General features: G+C 40.9%; 1 protein-coding gene across 2 annotated transcripts in view; it reads left to right on the top strand.

Annotated features, from left to right (window-relative positions):
• The window catches only part of LOC125450659 (probable E3 ubiquitin-protein ligase HERC1), a 235,586-nt gene that overhangs the window by 168,067 nt on the left and 40,122 nt on the right, over positions 1 to 27,397 (top strand). For both annotated transcript variants that reach the window (XM_059648883.1, XM_059648890.1), the window contains exons 37-40: positions 344 to 876; positions 1,918 to 2,702; positions 11,578 to 11,788; positions 23,593 to 23,753. In XM_059648883.1, the coding sequence (XP_059504866.1) occupies positions 344 to 876; positions 1,918 to 2,702; positions 11,578 to 11,788; positions 23,593 to 23,753 (1,690 nt within the window). The remainder of the gene's footprint in view (positions 1 to 343; positions 877 to 1,917; positions 2,703 to 11,577; positions 11,789 to 23,592; positions 23,754 to 27,397) is intronic.

The raw sequence follows: 27,397 nt of genomic DNA on the forward strand, positions 1-27,397 counted from the left end.
ATTATCACTCTATTGTAGTTGGAAGTATTTTAGTGGATTTAGACTTTTTCAAGACTGTGGAAAATCTCAGGGTTACCACCTCCTTTTTTTGTTATGGCATTTCATTTCGCTGTTAGAAGCCGGGAATGTGGGTACTGTTATACACAAAAGATGTAAATGCTAAACTGTGTTTTAAAATGTGTGTCTTGTAAAATCCATTTATATATGTGTCATTTTTATCTGGGTTTTATGTAAATCAAAGCTAATGAAGTCAGTGTTCCTGTGATTTGCCTGATAGTTCTACCTGTGCAGCCCATTTACTCCACTAACCATGGAAAGCCTGTCAATGTTCCCTGTATTTCAGGTGGCACTTTGCGACATGCAGATGCGTGGAATTTGTCGAGACCTCTTGCCTGGTGAACCGTTTTGTAGTCCTCTGTTAACTGTACTGGCAGAAGCAACTGTCCAGTTGATCCGAAAACTGCATAGCCATGACAACTGGATGCCTGCGATTAACCACCAAATGCTTTGTAGGCTTGAACTGATTGGTTCGATAATGAAAGAAGCAAAAGTTTTGAAGCTGAATAAATCTCGAAGTAAATACTCAGTAAAGAAAAATACCTTTGAGGACAAAGAAACGAGAGGACAAGAAGATAAATTATTCAAGGGTGAAGATAAGGCCCAGGGCATCACAGATTTAGCTGAGCTACAGCTAAGAATGTTGTGCAGAGAAGTATGGCCTGTTCTGGCAGTTGTTGGTGGAATTGACTGTGGGCTCCGTGTCGGTGGTCATTGCATACATAAGCCTTCAGGACGCAGAGCAACCCTTTTAGGAGTTACGAAAGAAAGAGGCACCTCTGCAAGACTACAGTGGGAAGATGTTGAAATCACTATCAGGTACAAATCTAAGATCAGTTTAGAAATTAATGTATTTCATCGACATGGGAAATGTCAGCATAGTGGGAAGAGGGCATCCGGCTATTCATTCCATCAGAGAAGGATAGAGTGTAGGTGGACTCAATTGGAAGTGGATTGGGGGTGTGATGAGGGACTGGGAGAGAATATAAGTCTCAATGTGTGGAACAAAAACAGAGAAGTTGTTGGAAAAGCTCAGCAGGTATGGCAGCATCTGTGAAGAGAAGTCTGTTAATGTTTCAGGTCCGGTGACCCTTCCTCAGTTCTGAGGAACATATGGAAAACTTGTAGTGTGGGCATTGTTCACCTGTTAAGTACATTAGGAATAGCCCTCCTCTTGAAAAGATACAAAGCAATCATCAGAATGGCGTTCATATAACAATATAATGTGTAACAATCAAGATTAAGTGAACTTCCCTTGGTGTGCTGTATATACTGCTTTGTTTTTAGTTTTGACACTGGATTTCTGTTGGTTTTCATGTTACGCTGCCGAGTTCCTAGCTTAGTTACAATCTTAGTAATGGGTAACAATAATTTAAAATGTTCTGAAGAAATTAGTTTTCAGCTAGTGTAGTCAAGATTCATCTCCAAGCATGGTAATATATTTCTCTTCAGGGATAGGTTTACCCCTCTGCAGATTTGTCTGATCAACTTTTTCCAGATTTGCTCAAGTGAATCTTAGGTAAATTGAATGGAATGTATAGAATTTGAAATGGTCTAGGTTGAAATGATCATGCAATCTTAACAAATAAGAAATTAACAAAAAAGTTGTTTGTCTGACGATGTGAATCTGGCATTTTTGTTCTGAATGCATGACATTGTAAATATAAAGGTATTGCTTCTATTTGATTTTGACTTTCACTACCATTTCTATCCAATTTGTATCTATTTTATTTCTGTACTTCTTTTATCCATGTTCTTTAATACATCTATTTTACTTTCTCCTTTACAATTTTTTAAAAAATTTTTCTTTTTCGCTTTCAATCTCCCTTCACCGTTATGTTATAACATCTGCTAATAAAGCTTCCTGAATTCTTGGTCTCCCAGTGACACACCACTCTCTACACTCGAGCCATGCAAGCCTTACCAGTTTGATGTTACAAGATTTCATGGTCTTAAATCTGCTACGTTACTGGATCTGACCTACTTGACTGGAGTCCATGAAGAACCTGAAATAAGCAGCAAGGTGACATCAAATAAAGACTCAGCCGAGAAAGTTGTCAAGGCCGAGTTAGAAAAAAAGTTGGATGATGAAATTGCAAAATTTATGGCAGATGATGACCACAAAGATCCCACCAGTTTTCAGAACAGAGAACCATCAAATGTACTCATAAAAAATGTAACGGTTCAAAATGAAGAAAATGATGCTGAGAAAGGATGTGATTTAAAAGTAGATGGTGATTTAAATGAAAACTGCCAGAGCTCATGTGACCGGAATTTACAAAGCCATGAATTATTCCTTGCTGAACTACGTGCTGTGCAACTTTCGTACATTTCTGTTGGGGCCATGAAAACCCTTAGTGCCATACTAAGTTACGGAAAATATGCTGACTTGCTCCTTGTTCCAAATATCACTGCAAGTAGTCAGAGTACTTCAGAATGTGCCAAACCTTCCTCCAGCTCTATAGAGAATATGGAACTTAGAATGGTTCTTCATTACTTAATGAGGTGCATGGTAAAATGGGCTGTGCGGCCATGCCCAATTAAACGAGTAATTTCACTCGCTGATCTAGAACGTGCACATGTCATGATCTTCAAGTGTGCTTTGGATTCCTTGGTGGGAGATTACAGAGCTAAGGAGAATAAAGGTAAGAAACATTTACCTAGAATTGCCTCTCCTCGTTATTGTACTGTAATTTTTGGCACCCAACACCTATGAAATATTTTATTATGATTGCCTCACTTAAGAATTAACACACCTTAAAAATTCCCTAATATAGTGAAACTGCATTTTTTTCAGTGGCTTATTATCTGCTTGAGAAATGATTTTTTTTTTAAGAATCCCTGCAGTGTGGAAACAGGCCCTTTGGCCCAACAAGTCCACACCAAACCTTGGAATGTCCCACCCAGACCCATCCCCCTATAACACTATGGACAGTTTAGCATGGCCAATCCACCTAACCTGCACAACTTTGGACTGTGGGAGGAAACCAGAAGAAACCCACACAGACACAGAGAACGTGCAAACTCCACGCAGACAGTTGCCTGAGGCTGGAATTGAACCCCGGTCCCTGGTGCTATAAGGAAGCAATGCTAACCACTGTGCCACCGTGCCGCCCCATCACTTCTGTCACTGAATGTCAGTAGAGACAGATCTAACCAGTTTTATGTGCTATATTTTCGAATAGGAATAGCAGCATTGTTGTTTTACTTTGAATTCAAAATATAAATCATTTCAGAGTTGACAGATCATAGAGTACTACAGCATGGAGACAGGCCTTTTGGCCCATACTGATCCATGTTGACCAGAACGTCCATCCACCCTAACGCTATTTCCCTGCAGCTGGCCCGTATCCTTCTAAACCTTTCCTATCCATGTATTCATCCGAATACCCTTTAAAAGTTGTTAATGTACCCATCTCAACCACTTCCGCTGGCAGCACATTTCATTTGCTTACCACCTTCTCTGTTTTTTAAAAAAAATTGTCTCTCAAGTTCCCATGTGTTCTTTCCCCTTTTACCTTAAACTGATGCCCTCTAGTCCTCGATTCCCCAACCCTGGGAAATAGACTGAGTGTATGCACCCTATCCATGCCTCTCAGCATCTTATACACTCCATAAGATTTCTCCCCCACCTCAGGTTCCTACATTCTGAAGAAAAACTCCCTAGCTAGTCCAACCTCTCCCTGTGATGCAGTCCCTTGAGTCTTGGCAATATCCTTGTAAATTGCTTCTGCACTGTTTCCACTTTAATAACATGCTTCCTATAGCAAGGTGACCAATACGGAACACAATACTCCAAGTGCGACCTCACCAATTTTTTTTACAAGTTCAACATAATTTCCCAGCATCCGCAGTTCTTTTGGTTTTTGTTCCCAACTTCTGTACTCAGTGCCCTGACTGATGAGGGCCAGTGTGCCAAAACACTACTTCACTGCCCTGTCTACCTGTGACTCCACTTTCTGAGAACCGTGCACTGAACTCCAAGCTCCCTTTGTTCCACTACGCTCCTTAAGGTCCTACATTCACCATGAAACTCCTGTCTTGGTTTGGCTTTCCAAAATACAATACCTCACACTTATCTACATTAAACTCCATTTGCCGTTTCTTGGCCCACTTCCCAGCTGATCAAGATCCTCCTGCAATTTCTGGTAACCTTCTCATTCATTGTCCACGGTACTGCCTATTTTAGTGTCATCCACAAACTTACTAAACATGCCTTGTACATTCTCATCCAAATCATTGATATGAATAACAAACAGCAACGGGCCCAGCACTGACTCCTTAGGCATACCACTAGTTACAGGCCTCTAGTCCACAAGCATCCTTCCAGTATTACTCTTTGCTTCCTACTATTAAGCCAATTACGTAGCGATTTGCCAATTCTCCTTGGATTGCATGCAATCTAACCTCCAGAGCAGGCGATCATGTGGAACCTTATCAAAAGCCTTACTGAAACCCATATAGATTATGTCTACTGCCCTGCCCTCATCAACACTTTTTGACAAAGAACTGTAACAAATTTGTGAGGCATGATCTCCATTAAGCTCCATCTGCATAAAGCTGACTACTCCTAATCAAACAGTGTCTTCAAAATGCACGTATATCAGAATCTAATCAAGTAACTTACCTACTACAGATGTTAAGCTTACTGGTCTGAAATTCCCAGAGTTTTCTTTGCAGCCCTTCTTGAATAAAGGCAAAGGGTTTACTCCTGCCCAATCTTCCAGGATCTCACCTGTGGCTAACAATGATACAAATATGTCAGCCAGGCCCCACAAAATTCCTTCTCCAGCCTCTTGCCTCTGATCAGGACCAGGAGCCTTATCCACCTTCATACATTCTAACACCTCTACTGTGACATGGACCCTGTCCCCATGATATCACTGCTAACTTTCCCAAGTCTTCGTGTCTTTCTCAACTGTAAACAGGAGAAATATTCATTGATGACGTCACCCACCTCCTGCGGTTCCATAATACATATCCACTTCGGCCCTTGAGAGGTCCTATTCTCTCTCTAGTTATTCTTTTTCCTTTAGTATACTTAAATTTACTTTAATTCTCATGTTCCACCATTAATCTATTTTTTTTTTAAAAGCCCACATGTAAGCATGTGTGTCACTCTTTGCTGTGCTGCACTTTCCAGGCTAACAGAGATGCTCTCCTTTTTAGATGATTACAATTCATGCAATGTCCTTTAGGGAAGGCAACTGTTGTCCTTGCCTGGTCTTGCCAATGTGACTCCAGACCCACAGCAATATGGTCGATACTTGACTCCATTAGGGATGGATGATAATTGTTGGCCTGGCCAATGACATCCGCATCTTGTGAATGATGTTTTTAGAAAGGTCGAGTTTGGCCTCTTTAACTAAAATACCAAATTTTTGATTTTGTCAGGTGGTATGGCTGTAGTGCCATTTCAGAAATTAAGGCTGACTCTCTTGTCCACTACAGATCCCAGGTATCCTGGTCAAAACTTATTCCTCAATTGACACACAAGCTCTTAAACACAGTGCTATTCACATCAATATCACATTGTGTTTCTAAGACCTTGCTGCATGTCAATTAACTCCTGCCTTTCAAAAATTGCTGTAGTAGTTAGACTTCAAAAATACTGCTTTGGCTGTAAAGAGCTCTGGAGTTTCCTGAATCGCTATGGACTATATAAGTGTAAATTTTATTGTTTAACTTTGTTTTGAACATTAATAGTCATAAAATAATATGGTTTCCGTAATGTGACAATAGTCATTGTTTTTATGTATTCATTGAGGGGATGGGGCTTCACAGTTCAGAACACTATTTATTGTTCATCCCTAACTGCCTTAGAAAAGGTGATGATGAGTTACCTTCCTGAACCGATGTAGTCCATTTGGTGTAAGCACTTCCACAATGCTGATGGGAAGGAGTGCCAGGATTTTGACCCAGCAACGCTGAATGAAGGGTGATATATTGCCAAGTCAGGACCCACAGTAACTAAAGGCACAAGATTTGCTGCTCTCTTGTCTTCCAGGGCAACACCGGAGACTAACAATGATGCAAATGGTGAAAAGTTTGTAGGTGGTGTTATTTCCACGTGTCTGCTGCCCTTGTCCTTCAAAATGGGAGCAATTATTGATTTGGAAGATGAAGCCTTGGTGAATTTTAGTAGTGTATCTTGCAAATGTTATCCGCTGATGCTGCTCAGCATCGGTGGTGAAGGGAGTCAACAATTGTGATGTGATGCCAATCAGCATCATTTTCCTTTGTGCCAGGTATGACTCCAACCAGTGGAGAATTTTCCCCTGGATTCTTGTTGACTGTAGTTTTTTTAGGCCTCCTTGATGAAATGATTCTGTCACTGTTATATTTTTTCCAAAGAACTGTTTTTAAAACTGTTTTCTTCCTCCGTTTCCTTCAGCTAGGTTCAACTTCTCTCAATCTCCATTACTATTTTCATTCTACTTAATACGAACAAATGACAAAGTACAACAGACCCTTTGGCCCTCCAAACTTGTCCTGACCATAGTACCCTAATTAACCTAAAAACAAACCTGCCATTTTTCGATCCATATCCCTCTATTCCCTCCATATCCATGTACCCATTTAAGTGCCTCTTAAATGTGCCCCCTTCCTCCACCTCTTCTGGTGGTGCATTCCAGGCTGCTACCACTGTCTGCGTGAAAAGCTTCCCTCGCACATCTCCCTTAAACTTTCTCCCTCTCACCTTGAACTTTGCCCCCTTGTAATTGAAGCTTAAACCCTGGGGAAAATCCTGTAACTATCCATCTATCTGTGCCTCTAATAATTTTGTAGACTTGCATCAGGTCTGCTCCGAGCCGCCATCTTTCCAGTGAACACAATCCTGGTCTTTTTAACCTTGCCTCATAGTCAACGTTCTGGAGACCAGGCAGCATCCTGGTAAACCTTCTCTGTACTCTCTCCAAAGCGTCTACATTCTTCTGGAGGTCTGGTGACCAGAACTGCACACAGTACTCTAAATGCAGCCTAACAAGGTGTTTATACAGCTGCAACATGTTTTGCCAACTCTTGTACTCCATGACCCCAGGCGATGAAGACAAACAGGCCATATGCCGCCTTAATCACCTTGGCTACCTGTGTTGCCATTTTCAGGGAAGTACGGACATGTACGTCCAGATTCATCTGAATGTTAATGTTCCTAAGGGTTTTGCCATTTACAATATAATTCACACCAAAATTCTATCCTCCAAAATGCATCACCTTGCATTTGTCTGGATTAAACTCCATCTTCCACTTCTGTACCCAAGTCGCCAATCTATCTATATCCTGTTGTGCCCTTTCACAATCGTTGGCACGATCAGCAACACTACCGACCTTGTCATCAGCAAACTTGCTTATCCGGCCACCCTCCCTTTCCTCCAGGTCATTTATGTGTACTACAAACAACAAAGGACCTGTGACTTATTCCTGTGGAATACCACTAGTTAGTGGTCTCCATACTGAAAAACATCCTTCCACTACTACCCTCTGCCTTCAATGAACATGTCTGACAATGCCCCAGCTATTTCCTCCCTTCCCTCAGCTATTTCCTCCCTTCCCCCTCTTAGAAACCTGGGGTAGGTTACATCTGGTCCTGGGGACTTGCCTATCTTAATGCAATTTAAGATTCCCAAAACTTCCTCTTTCAATATGTTGACATTCACTCACACATTCCTGACGTCAACATTAGTCATGTCCTTCTCGGTGAGAACCAATACAAAGTACTCATTCAGGATCTCCCCTACTTCCTGTGGCTGTACATATAACTTCCCTCCTTTGGCCTTAAGTGGACCTGCTGTTTCGTTTGTTACCCTCTTTCTCCTAACGTGCATGAAAAGCCTTGGGATTCTTCTTGACCCTGTTTGCTAATAGATTTCATGGCCCCTTTTTGTCACCCTAATTGTGTATTTTAAGCTCCTTCCTAATTTCTCTGTACTCCTCCAGGGCTTTGTTAGTTTGTAGCTGCCGAGACGTGTCGTATGCTTCCCTTTCTCTTTTGACTAACCTTACAATTTCTCTTGTCATCCATGGTTCCTGAATCCTGCCATTCCTGTCCTATAGTTTTGCAGGGACGTGCATGTCCTGCACTTTAGCCAGTTGGTCTTTAAAAGCCTCCCCGTGCCAGAGGTAGATTTGCCCTCAAATAACTGCTTCCAATCCACATTCTCCAGCACCTGTCTAATTTGAGTGCAATTGGCTTTTGCCCAATTAAGCACCCTCACCCGAGGGCCACTCGTGTCCTTTTCCATGACTACTCGAAATCTTATGGAGTTATGGTCAATCAGCCCGAAATGCTCTCCTACTGAAACATCAATCACCTGTCCCGGCTCATTCCCTAGGACCAAGTCTAATATGGCCTCCTGTCTGGTTGGATTGTCAAAGTACTGCCTCGAAAAGCCCTCCTGGACACAACTAACAAATTGCTATCCATCCAACCCCTTGGCTCTGAGGGATTCCCGATCAATAAGAGGAGAGTTGAAGTTACCCATCTCAACTACCCTGCTGTTTTCACACTTCTCTAGTATCTGACTACATTTCCGCTCCTCTGTCTCCCATGGGCTGTTGGGAAGTCTATAAAAACTCTCAACATTGTGATTTCACCCTTCCTATCCCTGAGCTCCATCCATCTCACCTCAATGCAAGATCCCTGCAGTGTGTCCTCCCTCAACACCGCTGTGATGTGATCCCTAAATCAGCAATGCAACTTCCCCATCCTTATTGTGTCCCTTCTAAAGCAGTGATATCCAAAAACGTTAAGCTGCCAGTCCTGTCCCCCCTCTAACCATGTCTCTGTAATGGCAGTAACATCATAATTCAATGCAGTCATCTATGCTCTTAGTTCATCTGACTTACCTGCCCTACTTCTTTGAAGTAAATGTATTCTAGTCCTCCAGCCCCTCTGAGCCCTGTGACTTCCCTGTGCCTGCTCTTACTCTGTGCCGTGTCACACCTTTGTCTCCAGGATCTGCACTTATTTACCTAGTATTCTGGTTCCCACTGGAATACTAGGGACTTGGATGGAGCACAATTTGATAGTTGAGTCCAAGAGGGCTTTTTAAAGCGATATGCTGATATAACATATGTAGAAGTTAAATGTTGTCTTGTTGTCAATGTTGTTCATTCTTATCTTGCATGCTTCAAGCTCCTATATACTAATTTTAAATTGTAGTTTTCAATATTTGTGAATTGTTGAACCTAGCTGGGAGAACTGAGCAAGAAAATCATTTTTAAAACTGTCTTTGGAAAAAGTGTAACAGTGACACAATCATTTCTCAAGGGTAGTCACTTAAGCCTAATCATCATCAGCCATTTTGTCAAGGCTTTCTTTCCATAAGGTCATAGTGGGAATGTTCACTGTGCAATGTCAGCACCGTTCTTGACTTCTCCAATTCTGGAAGAGTATGTGTCCAAATGCAGCAAGACCAGGATAATGTTCTAGCTTGTTATCATAAGTAACAAGTACAAGTAATATTTGTGCTGTAAATGTGCTGGGCCATAACCATCTCCAGCAAAGTCAAAGTCAAATGTCAGATACTTTAGAGACTCTTGGAGAGGCAAATGGATGATAGCATAATGTAGGGTACGCAGGGTAGTTTGAGCTTAGTAGTATAATAGGTCAGCACAACATCGTGGGCCGACGGGCTTGTTTTGTTTTATGTTCTAAAAGAGAATTTAGCCATAACTTTTTGCAATTTAACAGCATTCCCATCACTGCTCCATTTAAGTGAGATTATCATAATGGTCCCACCTACTTGACCTTACCCCTCACCTGTGGTGTGGTAACCATCAGATTAAACTCATTAACCATTCTTACAGTTAGCATAGCTTCTCTAATGTCACTGCAGCCCTATAGTCTTTACCATTACCTTCACAATTCACATTTTGGGGGAATTGACATTGACCAGAAACCAAATTGGATGAGCTACATACATAATTCTATGATGAGAACTTGGCACAGGTTTCTACAAAATTCCTAGCCTATGTGCCCAGCGCTTGTTGACTGCCTATAATGCACAAGTCACAGGTGTGGTGGAATGTTTTCTGTTCATCTGAATGAATGCAGCTTCAACAGTCCTGAACTTTTGGCATGAGGACAAAGCAACCTTCTTGATTAGCACTCCATCCACAACTTTCAACATTTATTTTCTTCACCACTGTAACAGTGACAGCAACAAGTTGTGGTGCAGCAACTCACCAAGGTTCTATCAACAGTATCTTCCAAATCCACAAACCCTTAGCCCCTAGATGGTGAAGGACTGCAATGCATTGGAATACAACAACCTGCAAATTCCTTGTCAGTCACGCACCATCCTGACTTGAAACTATATTGTTCCTTCAGTGGCAATGGTCAAAATCCTAGATTTCCCTTCCTGTCAGCACTTTCGTTGTTCTTAAACCCTAAAAACTGCAGACTTCAAGAAGGCAGTTCACCATCATGACCTGCAGTTCAGGATGGGTAATAAATTCTGGTCTAGCCAGCATCACACTCACTCTCATAACAAAAATAATTCTTATAGTTAGTGTGGCTTCTTCTATCACAGATTGCACCGTACAAAAGCAAAATACTCCAGATGCTGGAAATGTGAGATTTTTCAAAAAAACAAAAATAAATTGTTACTTTACTGATATTTTGATTATATTTTCAGGTACTTTCCAGATGTTGGCAATATTTTGTCATAGCTTGGGAAAGTTAGAGAATGAAGCTTTTAAGCAGAATGTTTTATGACTGTTAAAGGGATCAGAAGTATTTCAAAGATAAGATGCTGTATTGGTAAAGAATTAAAAATAGTTGTTGGGATTGTCGGAGGCATTGGCTGAAATTTCTAAAAGGACACCAGTATCAATTTATAACAGATACATTGTTAGCCATGCAAGCCAAGAGAGTTATTTGCATTATTCATACAAGTGAATGTGTGTGTTGCTGGCTAGACCACTATTTGTTGCTCGCTGTTTGGGTGCACCGGAGGTGGTTACAGTGAAATGCCTTCTTAAAGTCTGCAATCTTTGTAGGAACAACCAGTAAAAACATAGTTCAATACTGCAGTGAAGAAAATTTGTACTTGCTGGAAATAATGCACATTAGATTGTGTTATTACATTTAGAAAATTAGAAGTTGCTGACATTTCTAAATATGCTGAAGGTAATGAAAAGGTAAGTGGAGATTTTTTTCTTTGAGTTTCTTTTACATTTGAACAAGTTGCCCAGAGCGCATATTATTTTGGAATTTTACTGGACCTGAGCTGATTTAGTAAATCAAAATGTTACTGATAGTATATTAGTAAACCAACTGCCACAGCTGTTGAGGGTTTTTGGTAAATGATCAGTGGCACCATTACCAGAATTTGATATAATGGGAACAACGTATCACAAAATTAATAGCAGCAAATTTATTGTGACCTTTATTTCCTGCCAATGATGTCAAACTTCAGCCAAATTGATTTATTTGTTCAATTGAATATCAATTACTGGATGTGCCATTTGTGCAAAAGAAATATTCACTCATTGTCTTTTAAATCCTGCTTTTAGATACCTCATCAGAAAATGCAAGACTTCACTCTCAAGCAGCATCAACTTCATCCAGTACAGTTTCTCTCTATAGTAACTCCTCCGAAGAAAGTGCCGGCATTCCTTTTTCAGTGTCAGCTTCAAATTCTTCTTCAGCTACTAATTTGGGTTCTTTAGTGTCTACTAATGGAGTAGAAAATTTTAATCCTTTCTTGCCTGTCAATGTTTTACAGTAAGTGAATATTGATAACGTACTTGATATTTTTTGATGAATAGAAAACATTCACTTTGCATGTGGGAGGCTGCTGAAAGGACTTTTACCAATGAGTCTTTCTGTAAATTTTCCAATCAAATTCCAAGTTTCTATAATTAGCACAGTTTTACCACTACTAAAATATTCAGACCATCCGAACACAGTCCATTCACAGAAGTGTTACTTATGTTGGTATACACAAGGTGGATTTTAATTGAATATAGCCAGCTTTAACATCAGAAATGATTTCCAGTACTGTTCTTGAAGCTTTCTTCATTTGTAGCTTACTAGATAATGTACATGTTTTTTATTGTAGTTTGATTTCAGTGTCAACGTTTTCCTTTAGGTCTGTGGATCCAGTGACACCTGAAGCATCTCAGCTAGTGAGGTCAGAGGCAGTATTGCAAAATGGTAGCTTTGTAGTACTGCCTACCATTGTTCTTGTGTAGGATAAGTTGTTGAAAATAAATTTGCAGAAGACACACTAACAAAAACAAGTTAGCATTACATATTGTTATTAAATAGTGAGTTGCAATAGGAAAAGTTGTCCTCAGTTTTCAACTATCAAAAGTCATTTGAAAATTGAGGGCACCATCATGGCCGATTTTTAAAAATGCCAAAATAAAATTGCTAATAAATATTTCTAGTATTTCTATAAATAAAAATTGAATGTTTTGACCAAATGACACTATAGGTAGAATCATAGGCTAGGGAACATTTGCCCTTAATCTCTGTAAATGAAGTCCTGTTCTGCATCCTGAACAAATTGTTCATGTGTAATTTATTGTAGTAATTCAGTGATACTTGGCAAAGTATTGGGGTGGTACAGTGGCTTAGTGGTTAGCAATGCTGCCTCACAGTGCCAGGGACCACCCTTAGGCAGCTGTCTGTGTGGAGGTTGTACATTCTCCCCATGTCTGCATGGGTTTCCTTTGAGTGCCCTGGTTTCCTCCCACAGTCCAAAGATTTGCAGGTTCAGTGGACTGACCGTGCTAAATTGCCCCATTGTGTCCAGGGATGTGCTGGCTGGGTGGATTAGCTATGGAAAATGCAAGGCCACAGGGATAGGGTAGGGGTCTGGGTGTGGATGGAACGCTCTTTGGAGGTTAGGTGTGGACTCGATGGGCTGAATGGCCTGCCTCCACATTTTAGGGATTCTTAAAAAAAAGGTTTTAAAGAAATATTATAAATGCCACACCAGAAAATTCAAATTTGGTCGTTACTTGCTGAGGAGCTTTGAAAATATTTAATTTGACTGTTCAATTATAATATTGAAAAGTGTAAACTGGTTTTGCATAACTAATCTGGAAATTTGATTTATCTGAGTGTTGTAGTTTTATGAAAGATTGTGCAATACCTTGGAGAGACCACACTTGGAATGTTGTGTGAAGCTTTGATTTCCTTACCTAAGGGAAGATGTACGTGCTGTAGAGGCAGTGCAACAAAGGTTCATTAAATAATTCCTGGGATGGAAGGCTTACCATTCCATCTTCAACTCCACTTTTCTCCCTTTTCCCTATAACCTTTGAATCCCTTTCTGATTAAAAATCTGCCTACTTCAAACTTGAATATTCTTAATGACCCACCCTTGACAGCCTTCTGCAGTGAAGAATTCCACAAATTCACTACCCTCTGGGAGAAAATAAAATTGCCCCCCTCTTAAATGAGGCGACCCACCAACCAAGCAGCATCTCAGGAGCACAAAAGCAGACGTTTCGGGCCTAGACCCTTCTTCAGAGAGTCTCTGCTGAAGGGTCTAGGCCCGAAACGTCAGCTTTTGTGCTCCTGAGATGCTGCTTGGCCTGCTGTGTTCATCCAGCTTCACACTTTGTTATCTTGGATTCTCCAGCATCTGCAGTTCCCATTATCTCTGATCACAATTTTAACCTCACTGCGAAGCCTCTTCCAGGGATGTCTAACCTGAAGAAGTTACCCTCCGCACCAACCTCAGGGAATCTCTCTCCCACTGCAACTCTCTTGTAATCTCTTCGGCCTTGAAACTGCTCGATCATGTCCTGAAGCAAACCAGGTACCACAGCCACATCACCTTCCTCAGCACCTGCCTACGGAACCAGATCATCCCCAATGGACTACAGTCTACATTCAAGCCTTCCCAATTTGGCCCCAAACGTGACCACCTTACATCCAGAACATTGAGACCCTTCAGCAACGTTTCTTCCTGCGAGTCCTGAAACAGATACTCGTAGCCATGCACCAGCATCTCCAGGCACTGCAATCCAACCTACCCCAGCTCAGAGCCTCCCTCTCCCCGACCTGTAAAGGACCTCTCCTGTTTTTCATCCTCCGCAGAATCCACAAACTGAACACCCAGTGTCTATGATGAAGGGTCTAGGCCTGACACATCAGCTTTTGTGCTCCTGAGATGCTGCTTGGCCTGCTGTGTTCATCCAGCTCCACACTTTGTTATCTTGGATTCTCCAACATCTGCAGTTCCCATTATCTTCGACCCACCAACCTGCTGATTTTATTAAATTATGGACACTGCAGAAGACAAACCTGTACAAAACAAAATTCTCAATAAGCACTATGAGTAAGTTATAATATTATGTAAAATTTATTGCAAGTCCCTTTTAATTATGAGGAAGCAAGCAGGATAATGAGCAATTGTGGAATACTGCACAAAATACACTTAAGCTAAACTATCATCCAGGGCTGACATTGTCGTCTTCTACATCTGCCAATTTCAGATGGGTCATCAAATATAGTCCTTAGTGAAAGCGAGTTTTCCTTTGTGCTGGAAATGAGAGGGAAGCCTATAATTCCGCTTTAGACACCCTTTCACCATTTTTTACTGCTTCACCGAAGTAGTGGGTGGATGCCTTGGAGATGACCATCAGATACTTTAGGGACATACAAGTGACTCTTGAATAGGCACATGGATGATAGTAAAATGTAGAGTGTGCAGAGTAGGTTGATCTTGGAGTAGGATAATAGGTCAGCACAACATCTTGGGCTAAAGGGCCTGTACTGTGCTATACTGTCCTGTGTTCCTCTGTTCAACCAAATGCGATTCGTCCATAACCTATGACTCTTCTGATTAATAAAACTGAAAAACATACAGCTTATGCACTTCTTGGTTATTAGGTTTAGCTCATTAGTTAATGATCCCCAAACAATATGATGCTTTTGTTGAAATAGTGAATTCAAAACTGGTCCATTATTCACAACAGCATATCTTTCCTCAGCTGTTTCCAGATTTATTTTGATAGCTTTGTTCTGTGTCATCTTCTCATTTCCTTATCATCTCTCTCCTCATGAATAGATTTTTTTTTGTTATTCTTTTTGGAATGTATCTATTAAGTCAGTAATATCTGAAGTCACTTGTCTTATTTTTAATTCTTCTCGGTCTCAGGTAATAGTAATATCGTTTATTGTTTCCTGGTTGCCTGAGAAATACTATTGGACCAATTTCTTGAGCAGCCATTTGCACAATTTAATTGTTTACTGGGCCACTTCATAAAGCATTAGAACGCTAGACATGCAGTGGAGACCAGCGTTGCATTTAGAACACTCTGGATAGGGTAGTGAGTTTCTTTACTTATAGTGATCCAGTTATGAAGTTAAAACAATTTTGCATTCTTTGTGGTGCTTTTTCCTGGTATTGGCCGGTAATAACCATTTTATTGAACACCCTTTCAGAACTTTGAATGTGGGGCTTAAAGCCATGACCTCTGCATAGCATAATAATTATGTTGCTATACCCTTATAATGTCATTGTTCCTTAAGGTCAGTTGAAATTTCCTCACTACTCCAGTTTTATACAGGTTTGTCATTGCTTTGATACTTAATATCCCTATTTATGAAACCCAGATTCCAGTTGCTTTATTAACTGCTTTCTACAAAATAAAACAATATTTAGTCAGCACTTCTTGAAGACCGTCTGGAGAATTCGAAGTAAAAAGACCTGAAAACTGCACCCATTTGTAGAATCAAGATCGTTTTGAAAGATGTGTCATTGATGCCCATCAAATTCACACTGTATTAGCTTCTGATCTTAGGAGTCATAGATCTTTAATGCACAGAAAGAAGCCAGTTCAACTCATGAGCCTGTTCTAGCTCTGCTACGACAATCCAAAACAGAATTGTATCACCCATCTCTCTCCGTAAAATGCTGTACCTTGCAATGCTGCCAATTTTATCAATGTTTCCTTTGAAAGATGCAGTGGCCTCATTCTTAGCTCGTTCTTGTGAAAATGTGTACTTCAGTAATCTTTGTGCCAGAATATTCTCCTCGTCTTTCTCTATTTTAGCAACAGTGTTAAATTGTTGACCTCAGAAGTGTTTCCCAATGAGAGGATCTAGATTTTGCATGTTCACTTTTTCAAAATCCTTCATCATTTTATAAATCTCTTACTAGACTTTAATATTCCATTATTACGTCTCGCGTTTAAAGTAACTCTGGGACAGATACTATAAAAATTCTGTTTGTTACACTTTGTACCTGGAGCAACTCTTGAATAGATTGCCTAATTAGAGCCCTTCTGCAACGTTTAATTGGCAATCATTTTCAGATATCTCTGGAAACGTTTCCTCACTGTTCTCCAAGATTATGAAACTTCAATTTACCTGAAAAAAATTGCTCAATTTCAACTGCTATCAGGTGTAATGACAGTTTTATAATGTCAATCAATGTTCAAACGTAATCATCTTCTAAAACCTCACACTTGTAACTAAGGCTGTACTTGTGATTTGCCCAAGGGCATCTGCGTCTGGGCTAATGAGCGGAGGAGTGGCAGATGGAATTTGATTTAGGTATGGTGAGGTGCTGCATTTTCAAAAGGCAAAATAGGGCAGGGCTTATGCACTTAATGTTAAGGCCCTGTGGATTGTGGTTGATCAAAGAGACCTTGGAGTGCAGGTTCATACTTCCTTGAAAGAGGAGTCGTAGGTAGACAGGATAGTGAAGAAGACATTTGGTACACTTGCCTGCCTTGGTCAATGCATTGAACAGAGGAGTTGAGAGGTCATGTTACAGCTGGACAGAACATTGGTTAGGCCACTTTTGTAATACTGCATGCAGTTCTGGCCTCCCTGCTAGAAGAAGGATGTTGGTGAAATGGTTCAGAAAAGATTTACAAAGATGTTGCGAGGGTCAGAGTGTTCTGAGCTGTAGGGAGAATAGACTGAATAGACTGAGGCTATTTTTGCTGGAGTGTCGGAGGCTGAGGGCTGACCTCAGAGGTTTTACAAAATCATGAAACACATGGGTAGGGTAAATAGACAAGGTCTCTTTCCCAGGGCTGGGGTGTCCAAAACAAGAGGGCACAGGTTTTTAAAGTGAGAGGGAAAAGATTCCTAAAGGGCAACTTCTTCAGAGAAGATGGCACAGGTATGGAATGAGCTGCCAGAGGAAGTGGAGGAGGCTGGTACAATTACACCATTCAAAAGGCATCTGAATGGATATATGAATAGGAAGGGTTTAGAGCAATATGGGCCAAATGGGACCAGACTAATTTAGGATATCTGGTCAGCATGGATAAGTTGGACTGAAGGGTCTGTTTCTATGCTGCATATCGCTAACTCTGTGATGTCTCGAATAACCTGGCTACCAGAGTAAATGCAGAGATACATGAATAAATCAATGAATCTCTTGCATCTATATTTTCCAGGCTATGGAACTGTGCACATGTAGAAACCAAAAGCACATTTTTCCCTAGATGTTATAGTCTAGGGAATTGGACTGTTCTATAATTTGAAGGTAACATAAATTTTAACCTTCATGGAATGGGTGAGACAATCTGGCCATGAACATCTAGGAATAGTTAGAAATGATCATGTTGGCAGAATGCAGTCACCAACCGCATGGACCAGTATGGACTTTGCTCACTAAATAAGCTCATGGAGCAGTCTCAATAATATTACTTTCAAGTATTAATGTTCAGATACATCAGAGCAAAAGAATATACATTTTGTCAAATCTGTGTATGGTGCTGGATTAACACTTAAACCATAGTCACCTATCTAATGAATATTCAAGGCTATACGTGCCATCAAAAGGACAGACTGGTGAGCAGAGGGGGTGGGGTGGCCCTGTTGGTGAGGAATGATATTCAGTCCCTTGCGAGGGGGGGACAGAGAGTCAGGAGATGTTGAGTCAGTATGGATAGAGCTGAGAAATTCTAAGGGTAGAAAGACCCTAATGGGAGTTATCTACAGGCCCCCAAACAGTAGTCAGGAGGTAGGGTGCAAGTTGAATCAGGAGTTGAGTTTGACCTGTCGCAAAGGTGTCACTACAGTTGTTATGGGAGATTTCAACATGTGGGTAGACTGGGAGAATCAGGATGGTACTGGACCACCAGAAAGGGAGTTTGTGGAGTGTCTCAGAGATGGATTCTTAGAACAGCTTGTACTGGAACCTACCAGGGAGGAGGTAACTCTGGATCTGGTGTTGTGCAATGAACCGGATTTGATCAGGGACCTCAAAGTAAAGGAGCCATTAGGAGGTAGTGACCATAATATGATAAGTTTTAATCTGCAGTTTGAGAGGGAGAGGGAGAATCGGAAGTGTCAGTATTGCAGTTGAACAAGGGGAACTATGGAGCTATGAGGGAGGAGCTGGCCAAAGTTCAGTGGTACAATACCCTGGCAGGGATGGCAGTGGAACAACAATGGCAGGTATTTCTGGGTATAATGCAGAAGGTGCAGGATCAGTTCATACCAAAGAGGAAGATCGATCCTACGGGGAGGCAGGTGCGGCCGTGGCTAACAAGGGAAGTTAAGTACTGTATAAAGATAAAAGAAGAAGTATAACATAGCAAAGATGAGTGGGATGCCGGAGGACTGGGAAGCTTTTAAAGAGCAACAGCGGATAACTAAAAAGGCAATACGCAGACAAAAAATGAGCTATGATGGCAAACTGGCCAAAAATATAAAGGAGGATAGTAAAAGCTTTTTTAGGTATGTGTAAAGAAAAAAATGGTTAAGACTAAAATTGGGCCCTTGAAGTCAGAAACAGATGAATTTATTACGGGGAACAAGGAAATGGCAGAAGAGTTGAATAAGTACTTTGCTTGTGCCTTCCCTAGTGAAGACAGATCCAATCTCCCAGATGCAATAGTGGCTGAAGGACCTAGGGTAATGGATGAACTGAAGGGTATTTATATTAGGCAGGAAATGGTGTTGGATAGACTGTTAGGACTGAAGGCCGATAAGACCCGGGGATCTGATGGTCTGCATCCCAGGGTACTTAAGGAGGTGGCTCTAGAAATTGTGGACGCGTTGGTAATTATTTTCCAAGGTTCTATAGATTCTGGATCAGTTCCTGCGGATTGGAGGGTGGCAAATGTTGTCCCATTTTTCAAGAAAGGAGGGAGAGAGAAAAAACAGGAAATTATAGACCGGTTAGCCTGACATCAGTGGTGGAAAAGATGCTGGAGTCAATTATAAAAGATGAAATTACGACTCATTTGGATAGCAGTAACAGAATAGGTCGGAGTCAGCATGGATTTACAAAGGGGAAATTGTGCTTGACTAATCTTCTGGAATTTTTTGAGGATGTATCTATGAAGATGGATAAGGGAGAACCAGTGGATGTAGTGTACCTGGACTTTCAGAAAGCCTTTGATAAAGTCCCTCATAGGAGATTAGTGAGCAAAATTAGGGCACATGGTATTGGGGGCAAAAGACTGAGTTGGATTGAAAATTGGCTGGCTGACAGGAAGCAAAGAGTAGTGATAAACGTGTCCCTTTCGGAATGGCAGGCAGTGACCAGTGGGGTACCACAAGGTTCGGTGCTGGAACCGCAGCAGTTTACGATATATATTAATGATATAGACGAAGGCACTAAAAGTAATATTAGCAAATTTGCTGATGACACAAAGTTGGGTGGCAGTGTGAAATGTGAGGAGGATGTTATGAGAATACAGGGTGGCTTGGACAGGCTAGGTGAGTGGACGGATGCATGGCACATGCCGTTTAATGTGGATAAATGTGCGGTTATACACTTTGGTGGCAAGAACAGGAAGGCAGATTACTATCTCAATGGAGTCAAGTTAGGTAAAGGGGAAGCACAATGAGATCTAGGTGTTCTTGTACTCCAGTCAATGAAAGCAAGCATGCAGGTACAGCAGGCAGTGAAGAAAGCTCATAGCATGCTGGCCTTCATAACAAGAGGAATTGAGTACAGGAGCAAAGAGGTCCTTCTGCAGCTGTACAGGGCCCTGGTGCGACTGCACCTGGAGTATTGTGTGCAGTTTTGGTCTCCAAATTTGGGGAAGGACATTCTTGCTATTGAGGGAGTGCAGCGTAGGTTCATGAGGTCAATTCCCGGAATGACGGGACTATCATATGTTGAAAGATTGGAGCGACTAGGCTTGTATACACTTGAGTTTAGAAGGATGAGAGGGGATCTGATTGAGGTGTATAAGATTATTAAGGGATTGGGCACTCTGGATGCAGGAAGCATGTTCCCGCTGATGGGTGAGCCCAGAACCAGAGGACACAGTTTAAAAATAAGGAGTAGGCCATTTAGAACAGAGTTGAGGAAAAATTTCTTCACCCAGAGAGTGGTGGATATATGGAATGCTCTGCCCCAGAAGGCAGTGGAGGCCAACTCTCTGGATAATTTTAAGAAAGAGATAGATAGAGCTCTTAAAGATAGAGGAATCAAGGGTTATGGGGCTAAGGCAGGAACAGGATACTGATTGTGGATGATCAGCCATGATCATAATGAATGGTGGTGCTGGCTCGAAGGGCCGAATGGCCTACTCCAGCACTTATTGTCTATTGCCTATTGTCTATTATCTCTTGTCTTTTTAAAATAAATTACCTTATTGTATGTGGAAGACCAGCGAGAAAGAAAATTCGCTAAAGATAAACATAAAGTCTAAATACTTGGACTCCTTTTCCATGCTTGAGTCCCTGTTCCTCAAAGGCAGTAATATAACCTCATATGAAAAGATGCCCAGAACGGCATCACTGCGTTTGGAATCTAGCGGATCTCTTGCATGTAAACTATTTATGCAATTTGAGATTTATTCTTTCCACTAATACAAGCAAGTATCATCATAATTATTTTATTATGGCCAAGCTACAGGCTGACTATTTCATACATTATTATCCAAAGGTACTAAGGGAAATGGGACAATATGACTCTTGACCACTGATCACCTAATGAACTCATTACTTGGTAAACTGGCTGAAGGAGTTAAATTGATTATTTGTTGGTGTTTTGTTGCATTATTCCATTTAAATTATGCTACTTATACAATTCACCTTTCACATGACATGTGTGTTATAAGTGTTGCTCCTGCTTACAACTTTGTAACTATTTTACAATCAAAACCAGTAAGGCTGAGGAGGGAGAGCAAAAGTATAAAACTTATGCTACCAAGGCCAGAGAACCTTGAAAAGGACAGCATTCTGAGATTCTACATTTCAATGGCAGCATCAATATCTTTAAATTAAAAGGTGAACTTCGTTTTAAAAATTGCAGGAGGATATCGCAACATTGATATTTTTCTGTATCTAACTTGTAAGGGTTTTACCTTCTGCCACTTACCTATATATCTGATGCAGTTCACTAGACAGATTATTCAATAATAAGGCCCAAGAATTCTCAGGCCTTAAGAGTGATGGCATTCTGTTTACAGTCGGTTCTGCTATAACACGATAGTTGCGTCCTGTGCAACATTGTGTTATAGAAAATCATGCTATAGGAATATGGGACCTATGGGAAAAGCAGGGTTAGGGGTAGACCACCAAAAATATCACTCAAAAATCAAAAGCCTAACACAGGATAGTACAGTTTAAATAAACGTTTAATTCATAACTAATAATGAAATAAAAGTAAATTTAACACCTTATCTTGAAAAATGTCAAGATGACTCGAGGGGAGAGGAGTTTTTGAGGTGGCTCTCGTTAATGCAGGGCTGATCGTTGTCATCATTGTTGTTGCCATCACCACCTTCAGGTGCAGTTGAGGTTGTAGGGTTGGGGTGTAGAAAAGTTAGTCCAGAAGTGGATGGTTCATTGTCTTCTGACTGTTTCTTGGGATTGGCTTAAAAATCCAGTTTTTGCTGCTGTGCCCTTGTTCTTCTTTCATGAAGAAGCTGTTCATAGGGTGCCACATCTTATTCCGCAAACTGATACCCTGCTGCATTCTGCGTTGTAATCATTGTCCTGTAAGAGCTGCAACTGCTTCTCAATTTCCCTCAGAAGACAAAACAGAAGTGGAAAGCTCTCATGGTGCTCCATCTCCAGCTTCTACTTGCCCCTCAGGGACGAGTTGTAGATCAGCTGTGGAGAGATCCTCACAATGAGACGTGAGCAGCTCTTCTTCAAATCCAACTTGCTTTGCAAGGTCAACACAATGTTCTTTGATTCTTGGGAGCTCCTCTGACAGCTCAAAGCCTTCCAGATCTTTTTCAAAGATTTTAAAGAAGCTTCCGCCAAACTGCATGCAAAAAGTCCTTACTGATATCACCCCAGTCCTCCACAACAGCAGTTGCGTTTTTGATGTTAAAGCTCTTCCAGAATTGAAGAACACTCCTTATTACACCCTGGTCCATGGGTTGAGGAAGAGAGGTTGTGTATGCTGGTAGAAATAGTACTTGGTATTTTCAGAAAGCTCCCCAATGGTGGGAGATTGACTCAGCACATTATCAAGAGTGAGGAGAATCTTGAAATCCAGATTTTTTTTTCCTTCAATACATTCTAATAACAATTTGCAAAATATCAACAATAAGGTCAGAAAAAACTATGCTCTGTCATCTAACCTCCCTTGCTTGACCTAAAGTAGACACCGAGAGTAGATTTAAGGTACTGTGACCTTTTCAAGGCTGGCAGAGTGGCACACCACAGGCTTAAGCTTTAAGGCTCCACTGGCTTTAGCACGCAGCAGCGCAGTCATATGATCCTTTGCCACCTTAAAGCCTGGAGCATGTAGGTTCTTGATGGCATTCACTTCCAGTTTGAACTTGTCTCATCCAAATTAAAAAATTGATCTAATTTGTGACCGCCTTCGTCAATTAATTTTTTTCACTCTAGAAGGAAACGCTGTCATACACTCCTTGTCTGCACTGACCACTTCACCACACAACTTTGTTACGAAACGCAAAGTATCTCTTAAAATCGGCAAACCAGGCACGGCTAGCACTGAAGGCAGGAACGTCTGCAGACTTTCAACTTTTATTTTGTTAGATCTTCATAAATTGATAAGGCTTCACCTGTTATGGTGCATGCTGAGGAGACAACCTGTGAAAAGATCATGTGATATCGACGCATACTTCTCTGTACACTGATGGAATTGCATTATAGCCAACATAAGTTCACATTTTAGAAATGACATTCCCTGATTTGTCCATTGCGTTACAGCCAATACAGGTTGCCAGAACACGCATTATAGCAGAACTGACTGTGTAAGGACTTCCCTGCTATGTCTTCCAACACAGTTTTATTTTTTTTAAGAAATACTTCACCTCCAAATATCGGAGACGAATTAAGTGATAGAAAATGATGGATATTACTCCATCTGCTGCCATTCGGACACTCATGTTGGAGTGCCTCAGTGGTAATGGTAGTCTATAAGACTTGTAATTCTTTGAATTTCTGTGGACAGATGCAAGTCTTCTGACCTATCATGTGAAAAGAACTAAGGAGTATTGCATTTTTACTGAATTTTAATGCCAAACATTCGTAGAACAAGTTGCTAAAATACTGTACCCTCAATACTAAACTTGAAGTGGCTTAGTTTTATCATCTTATAGATTGTAAAGGACTTGCTACTTGATTAAAATATACAACACTTTGTTTTCTCCAAACAGACAAATGGTCTTTGTACGATTTCCTTCACTTTCTGGATTAATTAATAATCCTTTATTACTTCCTGGGTTGAACGTGGTACCTGCAATATCGGATGATGATGGAGAACAAAGAAATTATTTCTCATTTCCTTCTGTATCTACAAGGCAGCATAGTTCACCAGGTAAGTCTTAGTAGTAATTTTTAGTGCATTTATATGCTTCTAATCATTTTTTAGTCTTGTATATTTTACTTGCAAATAATACTCAAATACTTTCTGTGAAGTGTATTTAAATGTTCACTTTTGCAAGTGCAATTTCAAGCAGTTAGCTCTTCTAGTTTTATTTGAGTATTGCAATCCTGTTTGGGATATTCTTGTTTAAAGAAGAAATTCAAACATCTACCAATTAACTAGCAGAACTATGCTGTAATATTTCTTGGTTTTGAACAACATAAACTTAATTACATTTTTGAGAAAAATTGAATAAGTGCAATTAACGCTATAGCTTTTGAGACTGTTGCTATAAACTCAGTTTTACTTTCCATTTTTTGATCTAACAGCCTGTGTGGAAAGAGCAGCATTGTTAATGTTTTGAATCCAATAGGACCTTCTTAAAGAACTCAACAAAAAAATTTCAATGATCTTACCAGTCTAGCTGTCAAAGTCTTGAATCAGCATGACCCCCAACCTTTTACATGTATCATACTCCAAGCTTGTTTAATTTCTATTTAGTAATGGCAAAAAATCACTGTCTCAATTGAGACAGTTGCTTAAAATAGCACAAAAACAGCAATATTTGTAATATTACAAGCAAATAGCATTGCTTGGGGAGTTTTATCAGAGATACCCAGGGGTTCAGCTACATAGCTCCTTAAAAGTGGTGTCACAGATAAACAGGGTGGTGAAGAATGCATTTGGCACACTTGCCTTCAATGGTCAGAGCATTGAGTATAGGTGTTGGGATGTCATGTTGCGTTTGTGCAGGACATTGGTGAGGCTGCTTTTGGAATACTGTGTACGATTCTGGTCTCCCTGCTTTATGGAGGATGTTAATAAATTGGAAAGGGTGCAGAAAAGGTTTACAAGGATGTTAACTGGGACTAGAGGGTTTAAGTTATAAGGAGAGGCTGGATGGGCTACAACTTCTTTCCTTGGAGTGTAGGCGATTGAGGGGTGACCTTTGTAGAGGTTTATCAAATCATATGGGGCATTGATAAGGTGAATAGCAGAAGTTTTTTTTTCCCTAGGGTAGGGGATTTCAAAACTAGAGGGCATTGTTTCAAGGTAAGAGGAAAAAGATTTAAAGGGTCATGAGGGGCAACTTTTTCACACAGTAGCTTATTTGTGGAATGAACTACCAGAGGAAGTAGTAATGCAGGTACAGTTACAGTATTTAAAAGACCTTTGGACAGATATATAAATAGGAAAGGTTTAGAGGGATACAGGCTCAATGCAGGCAAAAAGGACTAGTTCACTTTAGGAAACCTGGTCGCATGGATGAGTTGTACCAAAGGCTCGCTCCCTGTGCTGTATGACTCTGATCAAGACATTTCTTTCCCACTGAACTATCAACATTTATTCATCATTCACCATTCAGGTAGATCTTGGGCTTTGCATAGCAGGTCAGACAGCATCTGAGGTGCAGGAGAGTTCTGTTTCAGGCCGAAACATTGATGTTCCTGCTCTTTAGATGCTGAATGACCTTCCAGCATCTGCAGTCCTTACTATCTCCAAGCTCTTGGACTTTGATTTTCTGCCTTGTTGTTTTTCCACATTTGATTTATTATTTCACTACCTTTAATCCCTAAATTATACTTCACGGACCACCCCCAAATATTTTAATTACACATCAGTAGAATGGACAACCCACACTTGATTCACTAAAATATTAACCTCCAATTCAATTTTTCTATTAGTTAATATCTCTCTCTTGTAAATACACACATGCATACATGCATTCTCAAAGTCATTAATGGAGCTTCATTTTAGATTTGCAATCTATTAGCCAAATACAGGTTATGGAAGGAGACAGTTTGTGGTTAGAGGTTAATACAAAACTACTCTTTGTTATTTTTTATTTGTATAGCCTAGCAAGTATCACAGGCAATGCTCATATCTTTTGCCATCCTTAATTTCCGCTGTGGAGGTGGTATTAGCAGACAGGAGCAGGATTAGGCCTTTTATTCCCTCGAGTTTGCTTCTTCATTTAATATGATCATTGTCGATCATCATGCTCGATACTACAATCCCATCCCATCCCATCCCATTTCTGTGCCCTCCACCCCACCCCACCCACTTCATAACCTTAATACCTTTAGCTGCAAGAGCCATGTCAATACCTCCTTCCTGACAACGTATCATATTTTGGCCTCGACCACTTTTTGTGGTAATGAATTCCACAGCTCACCGCTCTAAGTGATGAAATGTCTCTTCAGCTCAGTCCTAAAAGCATTATCCTTAGATTCTGACCCCTGGTTCTAGAGTCCCCTACCATCAGGAGCATCCTTCCTGCATCTAATCTTTCTAGCCCTGTTGGAATTTATAGGTTCCTGTGATCGCCCTCATTCTTTGAAATTCCAGTGAATACATTCCCAACCAACTCACCTTGTTCTTATACATCGGTCAGTCCTGCCATCTCTGAAATCAATTTGATAAACTTTTGCTGCACTCTCTTAGAGCAAGCGATCGGCCTTCTTGCATTGTTACTATCCACATAGTTTAGATACTCCCGCATTTGTGTAGGATGTTGACTTTGTAATTGTTAAGGAACAATAATAGAGGGCAGTATCTTGAAAGCACCTGAGAGATGTGCGGTACATTGAGATTTGTAGAAAAATTGGGCAAGAGGTTCGGCAAGGTCTTACTCCAAATCAGGAGCGTCTGACTGCATAATTTGTCTCAGCTGAGTGGCAGGGCATATTCATACTAAGGTAGCAACAAATTACCCAATCAAGGAGGATTATTGCTTATTAAATGTCTTAATTGCCCAACTCTCATTTTTAATATTCAGCTTCCTATTTAGCAAACATACAGAATAAGCTAGATATTGAGAATTCTTGACATTCAAAGTAGGTACCCGGCAACTTCAGCTCGCAGCTTGCTCGAAAGGACCTCTGTGTTGAAGCACCAGCATTTGCGAGCAAGTTCCACATTCACCAGCCCCACACACGCCTTGTGATCGTGCTTTGATATCCAACTGTTATCAGCTTTAACAGCCCTAATGGCGCATCTCCAATCCACTTGCACCTTTGCTCTGTACCTCATGTACCTCATGCACCAGCAGCAATCATTACTACTGTAAGGGCATAACACACCCAGGGACATGATCCAGCTCATGGACTGGATCAGGCTCATCTCTGGCATGTTCACTTGCAGTTATCATACTCGTTCACTTCAAGCCTACCTGAATACTTACAGCATCCCTGCCTTGTACTGCCTTTTTGAGCTTTGCCCTCTCAGTCAGAGAAACCAGGCTGATATTACTTCTGTGATAACAAAGTGTGGAGCTGGATGAACACAGCAGGCCAAGCAGCATCTAAGGAGCACAAAAGCTGACGTTTCGGGCCTAGACCCTTCATCAGAAATAGAGGGGGAGAGGGTTCTGAAATAAGTTAAAGAAGCGGGGATGGAGCCAGTAGAGGTGAGTCTAGGTGGGGAGGTAGGGAGGGGATAGCCCAGTCCAGGGAGGATGGACAGGTCAAGGGGGCGGGATTAGGTTAGTAGGTAGGAAATGGGGGGTGGGGCTTGAGGGGATAGGTGATAGGAAGAACAGGCTAGGGAGGCGGGGATGAGCTGGGCTGGTTTTGGGATGCAGTAGGGAGAGGGGA

This window comes from Stegostoma tigrinum, chromosome 1 (genome assembly GCF_030684315.1).
Source record: "Stegostoma tigrinum isolate sSteTig4 chromosome 1, sSteTig4.hap1, whole genome shotgun sequence".
NCBI lineage: Eukaryota > Metazoa > Chordata > Chondrichthyes > Orectolobiformes > Stegostomatidae > Stegostoma > Stegostoma tigrinum.